General features: G+C 45.1%; 1 protein-coding gene across 1 annotated transcript in view; it reads left to right on the top strand.

Moving 5' to 3' along the window:
* The first annotated feature begins 16,000 nt into the window (after nucleotides 1-16,000).
* Nucleotides 16,001-21,564, top strand: part of LSM14A (LSM14A mRNA processing body assembly factor) — a 53,597-nt gene continuing 48,033 nt past the window's right edge. The window contains exon 1 of the mRNA XM_032249112.1: nucleotides 16,001-16,332. Within this exon, the coding sequence (XP_032105003.1) occupies nucleotides 16,212-16,332 (121 nt within the window). The 5' untranslated portion in view covers nucleotides 16,001-16,211. The remainder of the gene's footprint in view (nucleotides 16,333-21,564) is intronic.

The following is a 21,564-nucleotide window of genomic DNA, read 5'->3' as shown; positions in this document are numbered from 1 at the left end:
AAAAAAAAAAAAAAAAAAAAAAAAAAAAAAAAAAAAAAAAAGATATTAAGTAGCCAGGTGCAGTAGTTCATGCCTGTAATCCTAGCACTTTGGAAGGCTGAGGCAGCAAGATTATTTGAGGTCAGGAGTTTAAGACCAACATAGTGACACCCCATCTCTACCAAAAAAAAAATTAGCCATGGCCGGGCGCGGTGGCTCAAGCCTGTAATCCCAGCACTTTGGGAGGCCGAGGCGGGTGGATCACGAGGTCAAGAGATCGAGACCATCCTGGTCAACATGGTGAAACCTCGTCTCTACTACAAATACAAAAATTCAGCTGGGCATGGTGGCGTGTGCCTGTAATCCCAGCTACTCAGGAGGCTGAGGCAGGAGAATTGCCTGAACCCAGGAGGCGGAGGTTGCGGTGAGCCGAGATCGCGCCATTGCACTCCAGCCTGGGTAACAAGAGCGAAACTCCGTCTCAAAAAAAAAAAAAAAAAAAAAATTAGCCAGGCTTGTGGTGGTATGTGCCTGTAGTCCCAGCTACTCTGGAGGCTGAGGCAGGAGGATCACTTGAGGACAGAATTTGAGGTTACAGTGAGCTATGATTGCACCACTACACTCTCTCTCTGGTGACAGAGGGCAAGACCCTGTCATTAAATTATAAAAAAAAAAAAATCTGACAGGTGCTTCTCAGGTTAAATAATTTTAAAAAAAGAAAAATATAAAAATAAATAATAAATAATAAAAATAAAATTTAAAAAAAGAAAATAAATAAATAAGTAAATAAAAATGTAAAGTAGAGGGTGGACCCAAAAGACAAATAGTGCAGAATTCCACTTACATGAGGTTCCCAGAGTGGTCAGATTCATAGCAACAGAAGGTAAAATGGTGGTTGCCAGGGGCTGGGGGAAAAAGGAAATGAAGAGTTATTGTTTAATTGTGTACAGAATTTTGTTCGTGGTTTTGTTTTTGTTTTGCTTTATTTTTGTTTTGTTTTGAGACAGAGTCTTTCTCTGTCACCCAGGCTGGAGTGCAGTGGCACCATCTTGGCTCACTGCAACCTCTGCCTCCCAGATTCAAGCGATTCTTGTGCCTCGGCCACCCTAGTAGCTGGAATTGCAGGCGTGTGCCACCATGCCAGGCTATTTTTTGTATTTTTAGTAGAGACAGAGTTTCACCATGTTCCCAGGCTGATCTCGAATTCCTGAGCTCAAGGTATCCATCCCCGCCTCAACCTCTCAAAGTGCTGGCCGTGTCTGGCTGGGTATAGAATTTTAGTTTGGAGAGATAAAAAAGTTCTGGAGACCGATCATAGTCACGGTTGCACAACAATGTGAATGTATTTAATGCCATAGAACTGGACACTGAGAAGTGGTTAAAATGGTGACGTTCATGTTATGTGTATTTTATCATACACACCCAAAAATAAAGAGTAGCAGTAATGGACGGAGTGAAGCAGAGGCTGATAAGGACTGGAATGAGCATGGAGGGGAGGTAGAGAGGGTAATAGCAGCCAAGCAGGAAGCAACAAATACCTTGGGACCACCAAGTGGCTCCTGCCCCATAAATTTCCGGTAGAGCAAAGGGTAGAAGACAGACATGGAGCAGAATCTTTCTATACCCAACCCCTTACCCGTCTCACACGGCAGCCATGTGGTATAGCTTGACATGCACCTGCCCCAGAAAAGCAAGGGTTCTTCTGTAAATACAAAGCAAAATTTAAAAAAATAAAGAGGCCAGATAAGATGGCTCACACCTGTAATCCCAGCACTTTGGGAGGCCAAAGCGGGCAGATCACTGAGGTCAGGAGTTTGAGACCAGCCTGGCCAAAATGGTGAAACCCCACCTCTACTAAAAATACAAAAATTAGCCAGGCATGATGGTGCATGCCTGTAGTCCCAGCTACTCAAGAGGCTGAAGCAGGGGAATTGCTTGAAACATGGAGGCGGATGTTGCAGTGAGCTGAGGTCGCGCCACTGCACTCCAGCCTGGGCAACAGAGCGCCACCCTGCCAAAAAAAAAAAAAAAAAAAAAGGCCAGGCACAGTGGTTCACTCCTGTAGTCCCAGCACTTTGGGAGGCCAAAGTGGGTAGATCACAAGGTCAGGAGATTGAGACCATCCTGGCAACATGGTGAAACCCTGTCTCTACTAAAATACAAAAAATTAGCCAGGCATGGTGGCGTGTGCCTGCAGTCCCAGCTAGTAGCAGGCTGAGGCAGGAGAATCACTTGAACCTGGGAGGCGGAGGTTGCGGTGAGCCGAGATCACGCCACTGCACTCCAGCCTGACAACAGAGGGAGACTCCATCTCAAAAAAAAAAAAAAAAAAAAAAGTCTTTTTTTAAATTTTTGTTTGTTTTTTTTTTTGTTTTTTTTGAGACGGAGTTTCGCTCTTGTTACCCAGGCTGGAGTGCAATGGCGCAATCTCGGCTCACCACAACCTTCGCCTCCTGGGTTCAGGCAATTCTCCTGCCTCAGCCTCCTGAGTAGCTGGGATTACAGGCACACGCCACCATGCCCGGCTAATTTTTTGTATTTTTAGTAGAGACGGGGTTTCACCATGTTGACCAGGATGGTCTCGATCTCTTGACCTCGTGATCCACCCGCCTCGGCCTCCCAAAGTGCTGGGATTACAGGCTTGAGCCACCGCGCCGGGCCAATTTTTTTTTTTTAAGACGGGGTTTCACCATGTTGGCCAGGCTGGTCTTGAACTCCTGACCTCAGGTGATCTGCCCGCCATGGCCTCCCAAAGTGCTGAGATTACAGGCATGAGCCACCATGCCTGGCCAAAAATCAAATGTTTTAAAACACCCACAATCTATCATTTAGAGGTTCTCCAATGTCTAGAGAATGGCTTCCTACCGGATCACCCTGAGTGAAATCCTCCAGTGAATAAGTCCACTAAAAATACAGAGACCCTAAACAAATGACTTATTACATCGTTCTCACATGCATTCCAATATGGTGACTTTGATGAAAGTCTCCAAGATACAAGACTCTCTCTAAGATATGCAAGCAAAAAGCAGGACCAGGAGGCAGGGACATCTTCATGCTATGTAACTGTCAGTACAGCCAAACCTATGCATTGTCGCAACCAGTAGCACATGTCCATAATGGGTCCACCCTACCATACACACAGCCTGGACGGCAGGCCTGCATGGAGCAAACAAAGGTAACTCAGGAATAGAAAAGAACTTTCATATTTCTCTACATGCTTGGCCCATAAGCTAAATCTGCATTTATCATAGCTGGAAATCAGTAGACAATGTCCAAAATGGATGCATCAAGAACTGGTGATAATGAGATACTATTCAGCCATTAAAAAAGGAAATTGCGTCTTTTCACTTGTAACCCCAGCACTTTGGGAGGTCAAGATGAGAGGATTGCTTGAGGCCAGGAGTTTGAGACCAGCCTGGACAACAGAGGGAGACCTCTGTCTCTAAAAAATGAAAAAGACATTACGTCTTTTGCTGCAACATAGATGGAACTGGAACTGGAGGCCATTATCGTAAATGAAACAACTCAAAAACAGAAAGAAAAATACTACATGGTCTCACTGTAAGCGGGAGCCAAATAATGTGTACACATGGACATTAAAGTGTGGACTGATAGACGCTGGAGACTAGGAAAGATGGGAGGCTGGCAGGGGTATGAGTGATGAAAAATGAACAGGTACAGGTCAGGCACAGTGGCTCATGCCTGTAATCCCAGCACTATGGGAGGCCTAGTTGGGTAGCTCTCTTGAGCCCAGGAGTTCAAGACCAGCCTGGGCAATATGGTGAAACTCTGTCTTCACAAAAAATACAAAAACTAGCCTGGTATGGTGGCACATGCCTGTAGTCCAAGCTACTTTGGAGGACTGCTTGAGTCCAGGAATTCGAGGCTGCAGTGAGCAGAGATCATGCCACTGCACTCCAGCCTGGGCCACAGAGTAAGAGCCTGTCTCAAAAATGAAAATAAAAATAAAAAATAACAGGTACAATGTACTTTATTTAGATGATGGGTACACTAAAAGACCTGACTTCACCATTACTCAATAGATCCATGTAACAACATTGCACTTGTACCCCTAAAATTAATACAAATTTAAAATAAGTCCAGGTGTGGTGGCTCAGGCCTGTAATCACAGCTCTTTGGGGGCAGAGATGGGTGGATCACTTAAGGGCAGGAGTTCAAGACCAGCCTGGGCAACATGGTGAAACCTTGCCTCTACTAAAAATACAAAAATTAGCCAGGCATGGTGGTGCATGCCTGTAATCCGAGCTACTCAGGAGGCTGAGGCACAAGAATCGCTTGAACCCAGGAGGCAGAGGTTGAAGCGAGGCTAGATGGTGCCACTGCACTCCAGCTGGGTGACAGTGTGAGATTCCGTATCAAAAAAATAAAATAACTAGTGATGTAAGCATATTATTTCCAGGCAACAATAACCACCAGGAGAAACAGCTGAAGGAACTAAATATGGTTGCCTCCATGGGACCACGGCTGCGGAGAGAGAGGCCAGAATGATTTCCATGCATCATAAACCCTCCTGCATAATTTCATTGTTTAATCTTATGCATGTATTAGTGATACTTTGATTTTTTTTTTAATTCTTCCAAAGAAAAGGACTAGAAGATTTTTTCTCCTGTAACATTGTTTCATTCTGGAATCTTCCAATTAAGCTTTTGGCAAAACACACAAATATGATAATGATAATTATTCAGGAATCAGGAGGTTTGTAAAAACATTGTGCCATTAGAGTAATCAAGCTCTGCTCTAACACATCTTGGCTTTTCGGGATAATTAGACCACACTGGAGGCCCAGATGGGGTGAATGAGAAAGCCATGGGTGTCTGCCACAGACTAACAAGAAAACATCTTACAAACCTACTCAGCTGGCAGTTGAAATCTGCATGTTAACTTAGTACACAATGAGAAAGGAATAAAAATACTTGGATTTAGGGCAAAACATTTCACTTTAAAAACCAAGCCTAGAACATGGGTACAGTAATTAATGTCCCACATAACTTATTTTAAGCTCTTGTGTATTAAAATAGACTCTTTTGGCTGTGGGGAAGGGACAGGTCTCACTCACTCTGTTCCCGAGGTTGTAGTGCAGTGGTGCAGTCATAGCTCACTGCAGCCTCAAACTCCCAAGCTCGAGTGATCCTCTTGCTTCAGCCCCTCAAGTAGCTGGGACTACACACATGCACCACCATACCCAACTAATTTTTATAGAGATGGGGTTTTGCCATGTTGCCCAGGCTGATCTCCAACTCCTGGGCTCAAACAATCCATCTGCCTTAGCCTCCCAAAGCGCTGGGATTACAGGCATGAGCCACCAGGCCTGGCCTAAAACAGAATCTTTAAAGCTAGAAGTGATTCTTTCTATATATTCCATTTAAAAAAACAAAAACAAAAACAACAACAACAAAAAAACTTACCTCCTACTGTGAGAATAATATTTAAAAAATTAACCTATTAATTCCTCTAACCAAAATTTATTACATTCTTATTCTGAGCCAGGCCAAGTTGGCACTAAGAATGCAATGGTGAGACCAGGCATGGCAGCTCAGGTCTGTAATCCCAGCACTTTGGGAGACTGAGGCGGGTAGATTATCCGAGGTCAGGAGTTGGAGATCAGCCTGGCCAACATGGTGAAACCCCATCTCTACTAAAAATACAAAAATTAGCTGGGCGTGGTGGCAGGCACCTGTAATCCCAGCTAGTTGGGAAGACCAGGCAGGAGAATCACTTGAACCTAGGAGACAGAGGTTGCAGTGAGCCAAGACTGCACCACTACACTCCAGCCTGTGCAACAAGAGTAAAACTCTGTCTCAAAAAAAAAAAAAAAAAAAAAAAAAAAAAAAGGGGGGAAAAATACAGACATCGCTCTCCCCAGAAAATTAAAACGCCAGTATAGAATATAGACAAGAAAACAGACAACGTCAGCCAGCCGGGTGCAGTGGCTCACCACTGTAATCCCGTCACTTTGGGAGGCCGAGGTGGGTGGATCACCTGAGGTTGGGAGTTTGAGACCAGCCTGACCAACATGGAGAAACCCTGTTTCTACTAAAATTACAAAATTAGCCAGGCATGGTGGCGCATGCCTGTAATCCTAGCTACTTGGGAGGCTGAGGCAGGAGAATCACTTGAACCTGGGAGGCAGAGGTTGTGGTAAGCTGAGATCGTGCCATTGGACTCCAGCCTGGGCAACAAGAATGAAACTCTGTCTCAAAAAAGAAAAGAAGAGAAAGAAAAAAGACAATGCCATTAAAATGCGAAATGACAGAGTTGGTAAAGGAGCACATTCATACGACAACAGAGTTGGTACAGGTTGGGTAGCAACTTTTTTAGACAGCAGATCTCAGGGCAGCAGTGAAAAGTCTCCTCAACTGAAAAATATCTAGGCTGAGAGCTGCAGTGAGAAGGCTTGAGGGGGAGAATCTGGGAGAAGTTACATGTGGTTTCTGGAATGCAGGACAAAGGCTTGAAGGGGCTAGGCGCAGTGGCTCAGGCCTGTAATCCTAGCACTTGGTGAGGCGGAGGCAGGCAGATTGCCTGAGGCCAAGATCATGCCACTGCACTCCAGCCTCCTCAACAGAGCAAAACTCCATCTCAAAACAAAACAAAATTGTGTGACGCCTGCCCCGCCCCATTCTTTCTGCTCCATCCACATAAGATGTGCCTGCTTCTTATTCCCCTCCCACCACAACTATAAGTTTCCTGAGGCCTCTCCAGCCCTGCTTCCTGTGTAGCCTGAAGAACCACGAGCCAATTAAACCTCTTTTCCTTATAAATTACCCAGTCTCAGGCATTTATTTCTAGCAGTGTGAGAACGGACTAATACCGATAATATAAAAAATATGACCGGGCGCAGTGGCTCACGCCTGTAATCCCAGCACTTTGAGAAGCCGAGGCGGGTGAATCACCTGAGGTCAAGAGTTCAAGACCAGCCTGGCCAACATGGTGAAACCCCAACTCTACTAAAAAGACAAAAATTAGCTGGGCATGGTGGTGCCTGCCTGTAATCCCAGCTACTCAGGAGGCTGAGGCAGAGAACTGCTCGAACCAGGACTCAAGGGGAGGAGGTTGCAGTAAGCTGAGATCACGCCACTGCTCTCCAGCCTGGGCTCCAGAGCGAGATTCCATCCCAAAAAATAAAATTATATACATATATATATATATATATATATATACACACACACACATATATATATAATTAGACAAGTCATGGTGGCTTACTCCTGTAATCCCAGCACTTTGGGAGGCTGAGGCAGTTGGATCACTTGAGTTCAGGAGTTTGAGACCAGCCTGGCCAACATGGCAAAACCCTGTGTCTACTAAAAATACAAAAATTAGCCAGGTGTGGTAGTGCATGTCTGTAATTCCAGCTATGTGGGAGGCTGGGGCAGGAGAATCGCTTGAACCCGAGAGGCAGAGGTTGCAGTGAGCCAAGACTGTGCCACTGCACTCCAGCCTGAGTGACAGAGCAAGATCACATCTCAAAATAAATAAATAAATATTATTATTAAGTTAAGGCTTACAGGGAGTAGAGAGAGAGAATGGGGGAAGATAGAGGGGAGAGATCTCACTTAAATTATTGCAAAAAAAAGTTAAAAAAAAAAAAAAAAACTGGCGGGGGAGACAAGAGGTGAGACCAGACATTTAAGCAAGGGCCAACTCACACAGGATTTCGTCAACATAACCCAGGTTATTCTAAGAGAATAGAGCAAGGAGAAGCTATTAAAGCCATTGAAGGCTTTGGGGATTGGGGGGAAGTACAATAGACTGAATGTTTATGTTACCCTAAAATTCATATGTTGAAATCTTAGCCCCAGAGGGATGGCATTGGGAAGTTGGGCCTTTAGAAAGTGATTAGGTCATAAGGGTCAAGCCCTCATGGATGAGATTAGCGCCTTTAGAAAAGAGATATTTGCCAGGCATGGTGGCTCACACATATAATCCCAGCACTTTGGGAGGCCAAGATGGGAGGATCACTTGAGCCAAGGAGTTTGAGAACAACCTGGGCAATATGGTGAAACACTGGCTCTACTAAAAAAAAAAAAAAAATTTAAATAGTGGGGTGTTGTGGTGCATGCCAGTAGTCCCAGTGACTATTCAGGAAGCTAAAACAAGAGGATTGCTTGAGGCCAGAAGTTTGATGCTGTCAATAAGCCATGATGGCACCACTGTACTTCAGCCTGGGTGACACAGTGAGACCCTATCTCAAAAGAGAGAGAGACAGCCAGGCGTGGTGGCTCACACTCGTAATCCCAGCACTTTGGGAGGCCAAAGTGGGCAGATGACTTGAGGTGAGGAGTTCAAGACCAGCCTGATCAATATGGTGACACCCCATCTCTACTAAAAATACAAAAATTAACAGAGCATGGTGGCATATGCCTATAGTCCCAGCTACTCAGGAAGCTGAGACAGGAGAATTGCTTGAACCTGAAAGGTGGAGGTTGCAGCAAGCCAAGATCATGCCACTGCACTCCAGCCTGGATGACAGGGCCAGACTCTGTCTGAAAAAAAGAGAGAGAGAGACCCAGAGAGATCCCTTGCCCCTTTCTCCACGTGAAATTTTGGCAAAAAACCATCTATGAACCAGGGGGCAGTCCCTCACCAGACACTGAATCTGTCAGCCTTGATCTTGGACTTCCCAGCCTCAAGAACTATGAGAAATACATTTCTTTTGCTGATAAGCCACGGTGTGCGATATTTCATTACAGCAGCCCAAATGGACTAAGTTAGGGGTGTGGGCAGGGAGTCTAGAGGGACAGGCCTGACATTATCAAATATGGAATAAAAATTATTTTCAGGCTGGGCGCAGTGGCTCATGCCTGTAATCCCAGCACTTTAGGAGGTCAAGACCAGCAGATCACTTGAAGTCAGGAGTTTAGGACCAGCCTGGCCAACATGGTAAAACCCTATCTCTACTAAAAAAATACAAAAAATAGCTGAGTGTGGTGATACACACCTGTAGTCCCAGCTACTCAGGAGGCTGGGGCAGGAGAACTGCTTGAACCTGGAAGTCAGAGGTTGCAGTGAGCTGAGATTTCACCACTGCACTCCAGCCTGAGCAACAGAGCAAGAACCTGTCTCAAAAAAAAAAAAAAAAAAAATTTTTTTCCCTCAGAAAAATTCATTCTAGATGAGTTTCCATTACTTTGATTACTTTCTAATCATACATATCTTACCAATTTCTACTGTTTGTTTTTAGGGTAAACAAATATTTGAGAAATGGTAAGGATAATAAAACTAATTGTAGAATGCTATTAAGTTTACAAAGCATTTAGTCATGCTTTGACTGCATTTACTTAGGAGGCAGACGGTATAGACAGATTTGCATATGGTGGCACCATTCTTCCACCCTGTGTCCATGGAAGGCACTGGCAACTAATCACAGTACAAGCTCCTGACGTTTCAGACACAACCTCAGAATCCTTCTCAACACAAATCTCCAGGCAAGCAGTATCATCTACTTAAGTTGTCAATGGATAAAAAATTATATTTGCCATCCTAAAATGGTGTAAAGCACCTACATTGTGAAACTGTAACAACTTGATTGAAATCCCTGACTTCCACTTTAATACTAAAACTAAGTTACCTGACTTCCGTTTTTAAGTGGTGTGCTTTGGTTTTTGTTTTTTTTGAGATGGCCTTGCTCTGTTGCCAAGGCTGGAGTGCAGTGGCATGATCACAGCTCACTGAAGCCTTGACCTCTTGGGCTCAAGAGATCTTCCTACCTCAGCCCCCTGAGTAGCTGGGACTACAGGAATATGCTACCATGTGCAGCTAATTTTGTTCTATTTTTGTAGAGCTGGGATCTCACTATATTGCCCAGGCTAGTCTCGAACTCCTGGATTCAGGCAATCCTCCTGCTTCAGCCTCCCAAAGTGCTGGGATTACAGTCATGAGCCACCATGCCCAGCCAGTTTTCTCATTTTAATATTAGATGTAAAGGCATGTAATAGTGGGTTGCTGTAACTAAATTAGGAAGCAGCAAACTATGAAATTGTACCATCTATGTCTTTTTATCAATTCAATTAACATGCTTTGGAAAGAGACAGTAAGATAAAGATAGTAATCAGCAACAATTCCACTCAGTGTGCATGCACCCCAGAGCATGTATGAGATGGGAGACACCTTCCCTAGCAATGATTATTAGTCTCGGTTTCAGTGTGCCTCTCACGGAATGAGTTCACAGAATGAGAAGTTCACCGAATGAAAGTGGGTCTGTTGTTTGAAGGGACATATTTTCCAAAACACATGGTCCCCAGATGCAAGCCAACAGCATCATATATTGCTTAAATGAAGGACCAGCAGTCTATCTCAACTTTAGAGAAAAAAAAACTAGCTAGGAGGGCTTCCCTAAAGATATAACAGATATATTTCTCATGAATTTAAATACGGCCAAAGGCTGGGCATGGTGGCTCACACCTGTAATCCCAGCACTTTGGGAGGCCAAGACAGGTGGATCACCGGAAGTCAGAAGTTCAAGACCAGCCTGGCCAACATGGCGAAACCCTAACTCTATTAGCCAGGCATGGTGGCACATGCCTGTGATCCCAGCTACTCAGGGAGCTGAGGCAGGAGAATGGCTTGAACCTGGGAGAGAGAGGTTGCAGTGAGCAGAGATCATGCCACTGCACTCCAGCCTGGGCAAAAGAGTGAGACTCCACTTCAAAAATTAAATTAAATTTAAATTTAAAATAAATGTGGCCAAAAAATCTTTCCAATTCCTCTTCCAATTAGGCTATAAAATATGTAAATAAAACACCAGTTTCACTGTAAAGATGGGGGAAAACAGATAAAGTAAAATATCATATTGATTTTTCAGATATCATAAAATAGTCTAAAGGAACTAAATTCTAGAGAAGGGAGCAAGACTTCATAAGTGAGGAAAGATTAAGGATCAGTAGGAGCATTTGCCAAGTCTGGTCATGGGCAGGCAGAGGATGGGTCCTGCCACAGAGGTTGGGGCTCTGCTTGGCTAAGAAGAAACCACTGATTCTTTAAACATCTCTACGGGCTGGAGTAACAGATGGAAATATGTAAGAACTAAAACCACAGCACTAGTCTTCCATTTTTGCTAAGTGGGTTGCAGTGCAAGAGGCTGGGTCTTCCGTCTCCCTCACTGAAAGGGAGAAAACTCCACTAACTCTTCATGCTTGGGTCCAAAATTCCACTAAAAGAAGGAACCCATAAGACACGCAGATGACATCTTGCCCTTAAAACCCATTTAAAACCCAAGTGAACGGAAATTGAATCTGCAATTCATCCAACCCCAATTCAGCTCCACTCTTTTTTTTTTTTTTTTTTTTTTTTTTTAAAGACAGAGTCTCACTCTGTCACCCAGGCTGGAGTTCAATGGCCAGATCTTGGCCCACTGCAACCTCTGTCTCCCCGGTTCAAGTGATTCTCCTGCCTCAGCCCACCGAGTTTCTGGGATTACATGCACGTGCCACCATGCCCAGCTAAATTTTGTATTTTTAGTAGAAATGGGGTTTCACCATGTTGGCCAGGGTGGTCCTGAGCTCCTGACCTTGTGACACACCCATCTCGACCTCCCAAAGTGCTGGGATTACAGGTGTGAGCCACTGAGCCTGGCCTCAGCTCCACTCTTGATTGAGTCTGACTGATCAGCTCCTCATCTAGTTGACTGGCAAGAGGAAAAGGTTTGCCCTTTCTAGGGAAAAAAAATATTTACTTTAGTCACTTTGGTTCTTACAGGCATGAGCCACCATGCCCAGCCACTACACCTAATTTTTACTGACTTCTGGAAAGAACTCATCAGCTGTTGCGAGAAGTGAAAAAGTAGCCAACAAGATTTACTTCCGCCTTCAATCCAAGTCCTTCAATGCTCCTCCAGGCAACCCCACCCAATGACAGAACACAGCAGAGATAGGAGGGCCTAACCATTTCCGACCAATGCAGGACTGTTCCGAAGAGCAATCTTTGCTCCAGGGCTTCTGTTAGGTTGGCCAAGATGTTGTGAGATCTGCAGCACAGTCTGGGCTCTCCCTGCTCAATCCTGCTTCTTCTCCAATAAACCTCTTAACTCTGGCTCAGCATCTCCTCTGGGAAGAACCAATAGACACACATGGCTTTAGAACTCAGCCTTTGGGCCAGCCACCCAAAAAGCCTGTAATCCCAGCACTTTGGGAGGCCAAGGCAGATGGATGCCTTGAGGTCAGGAGTTCCAGACCAGCGTGGCCAATGTAGTAAAACCCCATCTCTACTAAAAATACAAAAATGAGGTGGGTGTGGTGGTGCACGCCTTTAATCCCAGCTACTCAGGAGGCTCAGGGATGAGAATCCAAGAGGATTGAACCCAAGAGGTGTAGGTTGCAATGAGCGGAGATCACGCCACTGTACTCCAGCCTGGGCGATACAGCAAGACCCTGTCTCAGAAAGAAAAAAAAAAAAAACCTACGTAAGATGTGTCTCCTCCAATGTGTGTAAGATGACTGACCCAATACCAGGTACAAAGTAGATTTCCAGTTGGTGTTAGGTATCTTTTCTTTTTTTTAAGACAGGTTTTCACCATGTTGGCCAGGCTGATCTTGAACTCCTGACCTCAGGTGATCCACCCGCCTCAGCCTCCCAAAGTGCTGAGATTACAGGTGTGAGCCACCATGCCCAGCCGATGTTAGGTATCTCTGCCTTTTGCATCATTTAGGATACATGTTTGCTGGTCAGGAGAGACTCAAAATAACACTGCCACAAATAGAATAGCTGACAGTCCAAAACGTAAGGTGGCTTCACAGTGTCACAAAATTCCCGGCCTTCTAGCTGATCCTGTAAATAGATAATCCTGGACCCTCTAGACCAGACAAACTGCCCCCAATGATTCCAGTTGAGGCTACATAGAACTGAATTGCTTAGCCAAGCCTGATTCATGAAATTGAGAGGTATTATAAGATGGTAATTGTTGTAAGTCACTGAATTTGGGGGTGGTTCCTTACACATAAAAGGATAAACAGAGCACACCTCCTAACTAATACAGAGAGAAAAACTTACCTTAAAATTTTATATCTAATACCATGGTACTAAAGCATTTCAAAATTACTACTTTCCTGCTTTATTTTCATATGCTGTTTGTTTGTTTCCTTCCTTTTAATTAAGACTTTATATTCACACAACTCTATGTTTAGCTTTTTTTTTTTTTTTTTTTTTGAGACAGAGTTTCGCTCTTGTTACCCAGGCTGGAGTGCAATGGCGCGATCTCGGCTCACCGCAACCTCCACCTCCTGGGTTCAGGCAATTCTCCTGCCTCAGCCTCCTGAGTAGCTGGGATTACAGGCATGTGCCACCATGCCCTGCTAATTTTTTGTAGTTTTAGTAGAGACGGGGTTTCACCATGTTGACCAGGATGGTCTCGATCTCTTGACCTCGTGATCTACCTGCCTCAGCCTCCCAAAGTGCTGGGATTACAGGCTTGAGCCACTGCGCCCGGCCAAAATTAAAAACTTTTGTGCTTCAAAGGACGCTATCAAGAAAGTAAAAAACAACCAACCCACCAAATGAGAGAGACAATTTGCAAATTATAGATCTGATTAGGGACTTGTATCCAGAACATATAAAAGAACTCTTTCGACACAACAATAAAAAGACAAATTGCCCAATTTAAAAGTGGGTAGCCGGGTATGGAGCTCTTGCCCATAATTCTAGCACTCTGGGAGGTCAAGGTGAGAGGATCACTTCAGTCCAGGAGTTTCAGACCAGCCTGGGCAACATGGCAAAACCCTGTCTCTACAAAAAATACAAAAATTATCTGGGCATGGTGGTGTGCACTTGTGGTCTCAGCCACCTGGGAGGCTGAGGTGGAGGACTGCTTGAGACTAGGAAGGCTGCAGCAAGCCATGACAGGGCCACTGCACTCTGGCCTGGATGACAGAGTGATACCGTGTCTCAAAAAGATAGACAACAATAGGTGTTGGTGAGGATGTGGAGAAAATTGGAACCCTCATACAATTGCCAGTGGAAATGCAAAACAGTGTAGCTGCTTTGGAAAATAGTTCCACAGTTCCTCAAAAAGTTAAACTTCAAGTTACCATATGGTTCAATTACTTCATTCCTAGGAGAACTGGTAACACATGTTCCCACAGAAACTGGCTCACAGAGGTATTCATGGATATTTATAGTAGAAGTGAAAACAACCCAAACGTTCATCAACTGATAAACAAAATATGGTATGTCCATACAAAGGGATATTATTTAGCCTTGAAAGAATTGCAGGGCGTGATAGCTCTTGCCTGTAATCTTAGCACTTTGGGGGCCAAGGTGGGTGGATCACTTGAGGCCAGGAGATCGAGACCAGCCTGGCCAACATGGCAAAATCCCATCTCTACTAAAAATACAAAAAAATTAGGCGTGGTGATACGCACCTGTAATCCCAGCTACTCGGGAGGCTGAGGCAGGAAAATCGCTTGAACCCAGGAGGCAGAGGTTGCAGTATGCCAAGATGGCACTACTGCACTCCAGGCCAAGTTACGGAGACTGTCTCAAAAAAACAAAAACAAAGAATTCAACTTCCTCTTAGGACCTTGTACTGAAACAGGGATTTCCAAATCTTTCTTTGTAGCCACTGTGCACCAGCCCCATCAGAGCTCTCTCTCCTACGTCCCTCTCTTAAGATGCCAGGCTTCTTGCCATTTGCTCTCTCAGCTCACCGCCATTCTGGCTGTGCTCTACCTTCATCCTGCTGTTTATTCATTCAGCAAATATTAACTGAGCAGCTGCCCTGAGCCAGGTGCTGTACCAGGCCCTGATGATACACCAGTGACCAAAACAACATCCCTATCTCAAAATGTTTACATTCTAATGAAGGAGACAGACACATACAAATAAGTAAACAGACATACTTGAGAGAGATACATGCTATGAAGAAAATGCAAGCTGAGTTAAGGGGATGTAGAGTGACGTGGGTGGTGCTATTTTAAACAAGGTTGTCGGGGACGTCATCTCTGGAGGTGATATTTGAGCAGAGGTTGCAATAAAGTGTTCAAATACTGGTTGAATTAGACGTGACGACCGGAACAGAACGAGAAGCAAAATCATGCATGTCCTTTGAGGCAAAGTCTGGTTTGCTCTCTGTGTAACATGGGATCAGTAGAGTGAGTAGAGGAAGGACATGATCTGACTTAGATTTTAACAAGTTCTCTCTGGCTGCTGTGTTGAGAATAAAGTATTGAGGGCAAGGGTTGACACAGAGGCAACTTTTAGAAGGCTACTGCAATAATTTAGCCAGAGTAATCGCGGCTTGTCGTACAGCTGCAGGGATGGAGATGAGGAGAAGGGGTCAGATTTAGGATATATTCTGTAGACATAACAGAGGTGTAGTCAGAACAGATGTGGAGGCAAGACAGAGGTCAAGGCTGACTCAAGGCTTTTAGTCTGAGCAGCTGAGTAAAAATGGTACCTGTTATCAATGGGGAACGGTGGTGAAGGAGCAGGTTAGAGGAGAAACAGGGAGCATGGCTTTGGACCCTTAACGTTTGAGATACCAATTCCACAGAAATCGGAGTTCACGGAATTGATCCAAGTTACAGACTGATACTTGGGATTGGTGAGTTGCAATGGCGCTGAAAAACTGGGTCCTTTTGAGAGCCCCAGCTCCAGGAGCAACCTCCGGGGAAAGTTCCTGGGCGATGGCTGCGGTAATGGAGCCGTGGGAGCTCCACGAGGTGCAGGTTCAGCGTCTTAAAAGGATGAGCAGCGACTCGCCAAAGCTCGGAGGCGGCGGGGCAGCGCTCCAGGCGGAGGGCCTCGCGTCGGCAAAGACACGGGACCCCACGACAAAGAGGCCGCGGCCTGGGTCAGAAGGAGGGCCGCGCGCCTCCTCTCCAGCCCTCAGCGAGCGGGTGCCACGAGGCACTCAGCTAATCCCCGAAATTCCTCTCACGCGGCCCCGGGACCACCGTCGTAGCCCAGGTAAATAGGCGCTGACAGGACTCACGAGGCCGCGAAGTAGTCGGGAACCACCCGCCGCCGGCCAAGTCTCGCGAGGGCGCGGCCTCGCCCTCCCAGCATGCCCCGCGCTGCCGCCGCGGCCGCCGCGGCCGCCGCCGCGCCGCGGCTTGAGGGCGGGAGGCTGGGGGAGGGTAGCGGAGCCGGCACCGCCGCCATGTTGGGTCTGAAGCGGCTGCTGTAGGCGCCGACGGAGCGAGCAGGCGTGCGGAGCGGGCGACAGCGGCGTGGGATCTGCCTCTCTGCGAGCGGCCCGGGGCGGCGGCGGCGGCGCCATGAGCGGGGGCACCCCTTACATCGGCAGCAAGATCAGCCTCATTTCCAAGGCGGAGATCCGCTACGAGGGCATCCTCTACACCATCGACACCGAAAACTCCACCGTAGCCCTCGCCAAAGGTACGTGAGACCCGGCCTCGGGGTGGGGGCCGGGCCGGGCGCCGCTCAGGGCTGCTCCCCGCTCCGGCCCTCAGCCTCCTCGCTCCTTCCCCTCCCTCCGTGGAGCTCCGGGAGGCCGCTCCCCTCCCTTCTCTGGGGCCTGGCTTTGCGGGCCGGACCGCGGCCTCCCCGCGTTTCCCTGGCTTCCGCCCCCCAGGAGGGTCCGCGCCTGAAGCCCGGGGAACTACGGGACTGAGTGCGCGGCGGGCGGGCGAGCGGCCCTGAAGTCCGACAACGGGCGGGAGAACACGGAGAAACGCGTCTTCCAACTCCGAAATTCGGGGGTTCTGTCGTCTTAGCGCAAAACAAAGCCCGAGTATTCAAAGAATTTTTCCGCCCAGCTTGAGTTCATTGTGGATGCGTTGACTCCACAGCACCCATTTTCTCACTTTGCTCATTTCTATTCGTGGCGATCTTCCTCAGGTGAACTCTGAGTAATGTGCTAAAACTTTGGGTTTGCTCTGCGACGCAGACATTCTCGAAATGCCATCGGTGCCGTGGAGCAAATCCCATCTCCCTCGGCTCATCCTCTGTTGGCATTTACCTGTTAAACCGGAATTCTCAAAGCCTGTTGTGCAACCATCTTCATTAGAGCGCGCGGTAAAAATGCTTGCTGCTGCCCCGACGCCCCCTGCTTCTGGAAACGAGTTCAGGCTTGATCCGGGACCCTTCTTGATCCAGGCAAGCTTGACCTTTGATCCAGGCTCAGTGGGCATTGACTGAAGGCTCGCTGGGAAGGGGTCTGTCGAGAAGGAAGGTGCCCCTACCCATAGTATTAATATTTGGCATCGCTAGAGTCTGTGTGGGTTTTGTTTCCGTTCACACGTGCAGGGCCTTTGCTCCTCCAGGAAACCAGAAAGAAAATAAACTTTAGCTCCCGAATCTTAAAGGAAATCTCACAACAGTATAAAATAACTTCGGGGGAAGCTAGATAACCTGGGTGATTTTCCCAGCACTTCTGGTAGAAGTGGGAACTGCATAGCATGCTTAGGGATCCTCTAGATAGGTTATAGGTACAAGGATAAGGAAGATTTTCGTAATCTGTAAAAATTTTTTTTTTTTTTTTTTTTTTTTTGAGACGGAGTTTCACTCATGTTACCCAGGCTGGAGTGCAATGGTGCGATCTCGGCTCACCGCAACCTCTGCTTCCTGGGTTCAGGCAATTCTCCTGCCTCAGCCTCCTGAGTAGCTGGGATTACAGGCACGCGCCACCATGCCCAGCTAATGTTTTTTGTATTTTTAGTAGAGACGGGGTTTCACCATGTTGACCAGGATGGTCTCGATCTCTTGACCTCGTGATCCACCCGCCTCGGCCTCCCAAAGTGCTGGGATTACAGGCTTGAGACACCGCGCCCGGCCTGCAAAATTTTTTAAATCGTTAACTGATAGGGGAGTGGTTTCACGGAATCAAGTATTTAAGGGCATTTCTTTGGATGCTCTGTTAAATCTTTTTTTTCTCCTTCCCCTGAGATGGAGTTTCGCTCTTTTTGCCCATGCTGGAGTGCTGCAATGGCATGATCCCGGCTTACTGCAACCTCCGCCTCCCGGGTTCAAGCGATTCTCCTGCCTCAGCCTCCCAGGTAGCTGGGATTACAGGCATCCGCCACCATGCCCGGCTAATTTTGTATTTTTAGTAGAGACGGGGTTTCGCCATGTTGGCCAGTCTGGTCTTAACTCCCGGCCTGAGCTTCCCAAATTGCTGGGATTATAGGCGAAAGTCACCACGCCGGCCTCTGGTAAATCCTTTTAACAGCACTAGTGTTGGGACAGATTTTACACCTGGGTAGGGAACCTTGATGTTGTAGAACTGTACACAGTAAAGGAGCAGTACGAGATGGTAATAGTTGTACAACTCTGCAAGTTTGCTGGAAATCATTGAATTATACACTTTAAAATCACTGAATGTAATTTTAAAAGTATGAAAGACCAGGGAGTACCCATAAATTTCCTCGTTCACTTTGTGAAACATTGTGTTATGACACATTACCTCATTAAAACAACTGTAGGCTTAGGGCTTTGTCGTCTTTTTAGACATCCGCTATACTTGAGGAGGTATGAAGGTATTTAGTGGTTATTAAAGACTTTCCCAGTGATGCTTCTTAAGTAACTTAGTTTTTGTTTGGCCTTATATTTAATTTTTTTAAATACAGTAGATATTTAGCTGTGTAGTGTTAGTTTTTCTGGCTTTATGAAATCATGAAAAAGCCTCTATGAAGTTATGAAAAGTGCTGGATCAGAGCCAGATATGGGTTGAAAATAATTTCTCATTAAAGTGGTTTAATAAATTTTTTTAAAGTGTTGCTTTGCCTAATCTGAATTTAGTGTCTTGCCAGTTTAGTGACTCAATAAATTGGCTGTGCTATCTTTACTCCTCACAAGGAAAAAAAACCATACATTTGAAAATTTCTAAAGTATTTTTGTTCTTTTTTAAAAACTATGAACATATCCTCTTATGCAGGAACCCCAGAAGTCTACACTTTAACCCACATTTTAAAAACTTTTAAGCAGCTTTGAATCAATAAATATTTCATTAGTCTGTAATAGTTAAATTCATTTGACATAAAATATAAATTTGTTTTTTGTGTCATAACTTGATAAATATATGAATAGGGCAGTGAAAATTTTTTTTTTTTTTTTTTTTAATGCGACGGAATCGCACTCTGTTGCCCTGGCTGGAGTACAGTGGCACAATCCTGGCTCCCGGTAACCTCTGCCTCCCAGGTTCAAGCAATTCTTCTGCCTCAGCCTCCTGAGTAGCTGGGATTACAGGCACATGCCACCACACCCAGCTAATTTTTGTATTTTTTAATTGAGATAGGCTTTCACCATATTGGCCAGGCTGGTCTTCAACTCCTGACCTCAAGTGATCCTCCTGCCTTGGCCTCCCAAAGTGCTGGAATTAAGGCACAAACCACTGTGCCTGGCCACTTTTTCTTAAGCAGTATGAGATAAATGTGTAACAGGTTTGGGGAATTTAATTATGTTTGCAAAAACTGACATTATCAAACTTTATGTATTATTTTACATGATACTATCTAATCCAAAACTACATTATAACTATTTAGGCAATAGTGGACTCTAATTTCAGATTTCAAGATTAGAAGTAAGGAATTCAATCTTAAAATTGTAAAATTTACGTGACTTGTTGAGTAATTTGATAACAGAAAATTTCACATTCCATTTCAAAATTGGGACGAATAATGGTAGTCCAACAGATTAAAGCCAAAACTTTTCCTTTGTTTGTTTTGTTTTGTGTTTTATTGTTGTTGTTGTTTTGAAAGTCTCCCTCTATTGCCCAGGGTGGAGTACAGTGGCACAATCTCCGGCTCACTGCAGGCTCCACCTCCCAGGTTCAAGTGATTCTCCTGCCTCAGACCTCCAAGTAGCTGGGACTACAGGCGCCCACCACCACACCTGGCTAATTTTTGTATTTTTAGTAGAGGTGGGGTTTCACCATTTTGGCCAGGCTGGTCTCAAACTCGACCTCAAATGATCCACCCACCTCAGCCTCCCAAAGTTCTAGGATTATAGGTGTAGCCTAAAGCCAAAAGTTTATTCATGGATCTCTGCATTTGGATGTAGAGATCCCTATTACTCTTTTTAAGCTACGGATTAAGAGTTAATCTCTTTGAGTAACATTCTTAGAATTCTCTTTTGAACCCCCAACCCCAGAGTATTATTGGGAAGTCTAACTACACAGACTGAAAAGATACATAAGATAAAAATGAAATTTGTCTTTTGTTTTGTTTTGTTTTGGAGACCGTGTTTCCTGTGTCACCTAGGGCTGGAATGCAGCAGTACAATCTTGGTTTGCAGCAACCTCCACCTTGGGGTTCAAGTGATTCTCCTGCCTCAGCCTCCCGAGTAGCTGGGACTACAGCGTGTGCCACAATGCCCTGCTAATTTTTGCATTTTTAGTAGAGATGGGGTTTCACCATATTGGTCAGGCTGGTCTTGAACTCCTAATCTGCCTGTCTCAGCCTCCCAAAGTGCTGGGATTACAGACATGAGCCACCACGCCCAGCCAAAAAACGAAATATTTTTAAACAAACAATCTTCGTAACTACCCCCAGGGCAAGACAGACATTGCCAGAAGCCTTGCACCACCTATTTTCCCATCAACTATCACCATCTTGATTAAAGCTAGATATAAATGTTGTTCTGACATTTATAGTTTTACCATGTAAGTTTACATCTCTATATAATAGAGTTTAATTTTGCCCATTTTTTGAACTTTATGTAAATAGGATTATCTTGTATATATTTTATTTTTAGCTTTTATTGTTTCATAGTATTCCATTATGAAAATAACACAAGTTTATTCCTTCTTTGTTTTGGATATTGCATTTAGATTGCTTGCAGTTTGGGGCTATTATAAACAATGATTTTTATGAACGTTTCTGTTAAAGTGCACAGATGCATGTTTATGTAGTTTTCTTGAGGTTATACACTTAGAATTTGAATTGCAAGAACATGGGGAATGTTCGTCTTTATCAGATAATGCCAAGTAGTTTTCCGAAGTGGTTTTTTTTTTTTTTTTTTTTTGAGACAGAGTTTCGCTCTTGTTACCCAGGCTGGAGTGCAATGGCGCGATCTCGGCTCACCGCAACCTCCGCCTCCCGGGTTCAGGCAATTCTCCTGCCTCAGCCTCCTTAGTAGCTGGGATTACAGGCACGCGCCACCATGCCCAGCTAATTTTTTGTAGTTTTAGTAGAGACGGGGTTTCACCATGTTGACCAGGATGGTCTCGATCTCTTGACCTCGTGATCCACCCGCCTCGGCCTCCCAAAGTGCTGGGATTACAGGCTTGAGCCACCGCGCCTGGCCCGAAGTGGTTTTTTATTAGTTTTTACTTCATTTGTTAGTATGTAAGAGTTCTTGTTTCATATCCCTTACCAACAACCAGACTTGGTACTATATATTTCAATTCTAGCCTATCCTGGCGGGTATGTAGTTGTGTTTAGTTTTAATCATTTTCCTCATTACCAAATGGGGCTGACCACCGTTTCATACCTGGGACTTTGGATTTCATTTTTCATAGAGTACCTTTGAAATCTTTTGCCCTTTTTAAATTGAAATACATGTCTTTTTCTAGAGTTCTGTATTCTGAATATATATCCTTTGTTGGATGTATATATTGCAATTTTTTTTTTCCCATTTTATAGTTTCCTTTTTTTTTTTTTTTTTTTTTTG

The sequence above is a fragment of the Sapajus apella genome, unplaced genomic scaffold (genome assembly GCF_009761245.1).
Source record: "Sapajus apella isolate SASKATOON/1434 unplaced genomic scaffold, GSC_monkey_1.0 scaffold68, whole genome shotgun sequence".
NCBI classification, from domain to species: domain Eukaryota; kingdom Metazoa; phylum Chordata; class Mammalia; order Primates; family Cebidae; genus Sapajus; species Sapajus apella.
The sequence above is the reverse complement of the archived record's forward strand: the minus strand, read 5'-3'. Positions and strand labels throughout refer to the sequence as shown.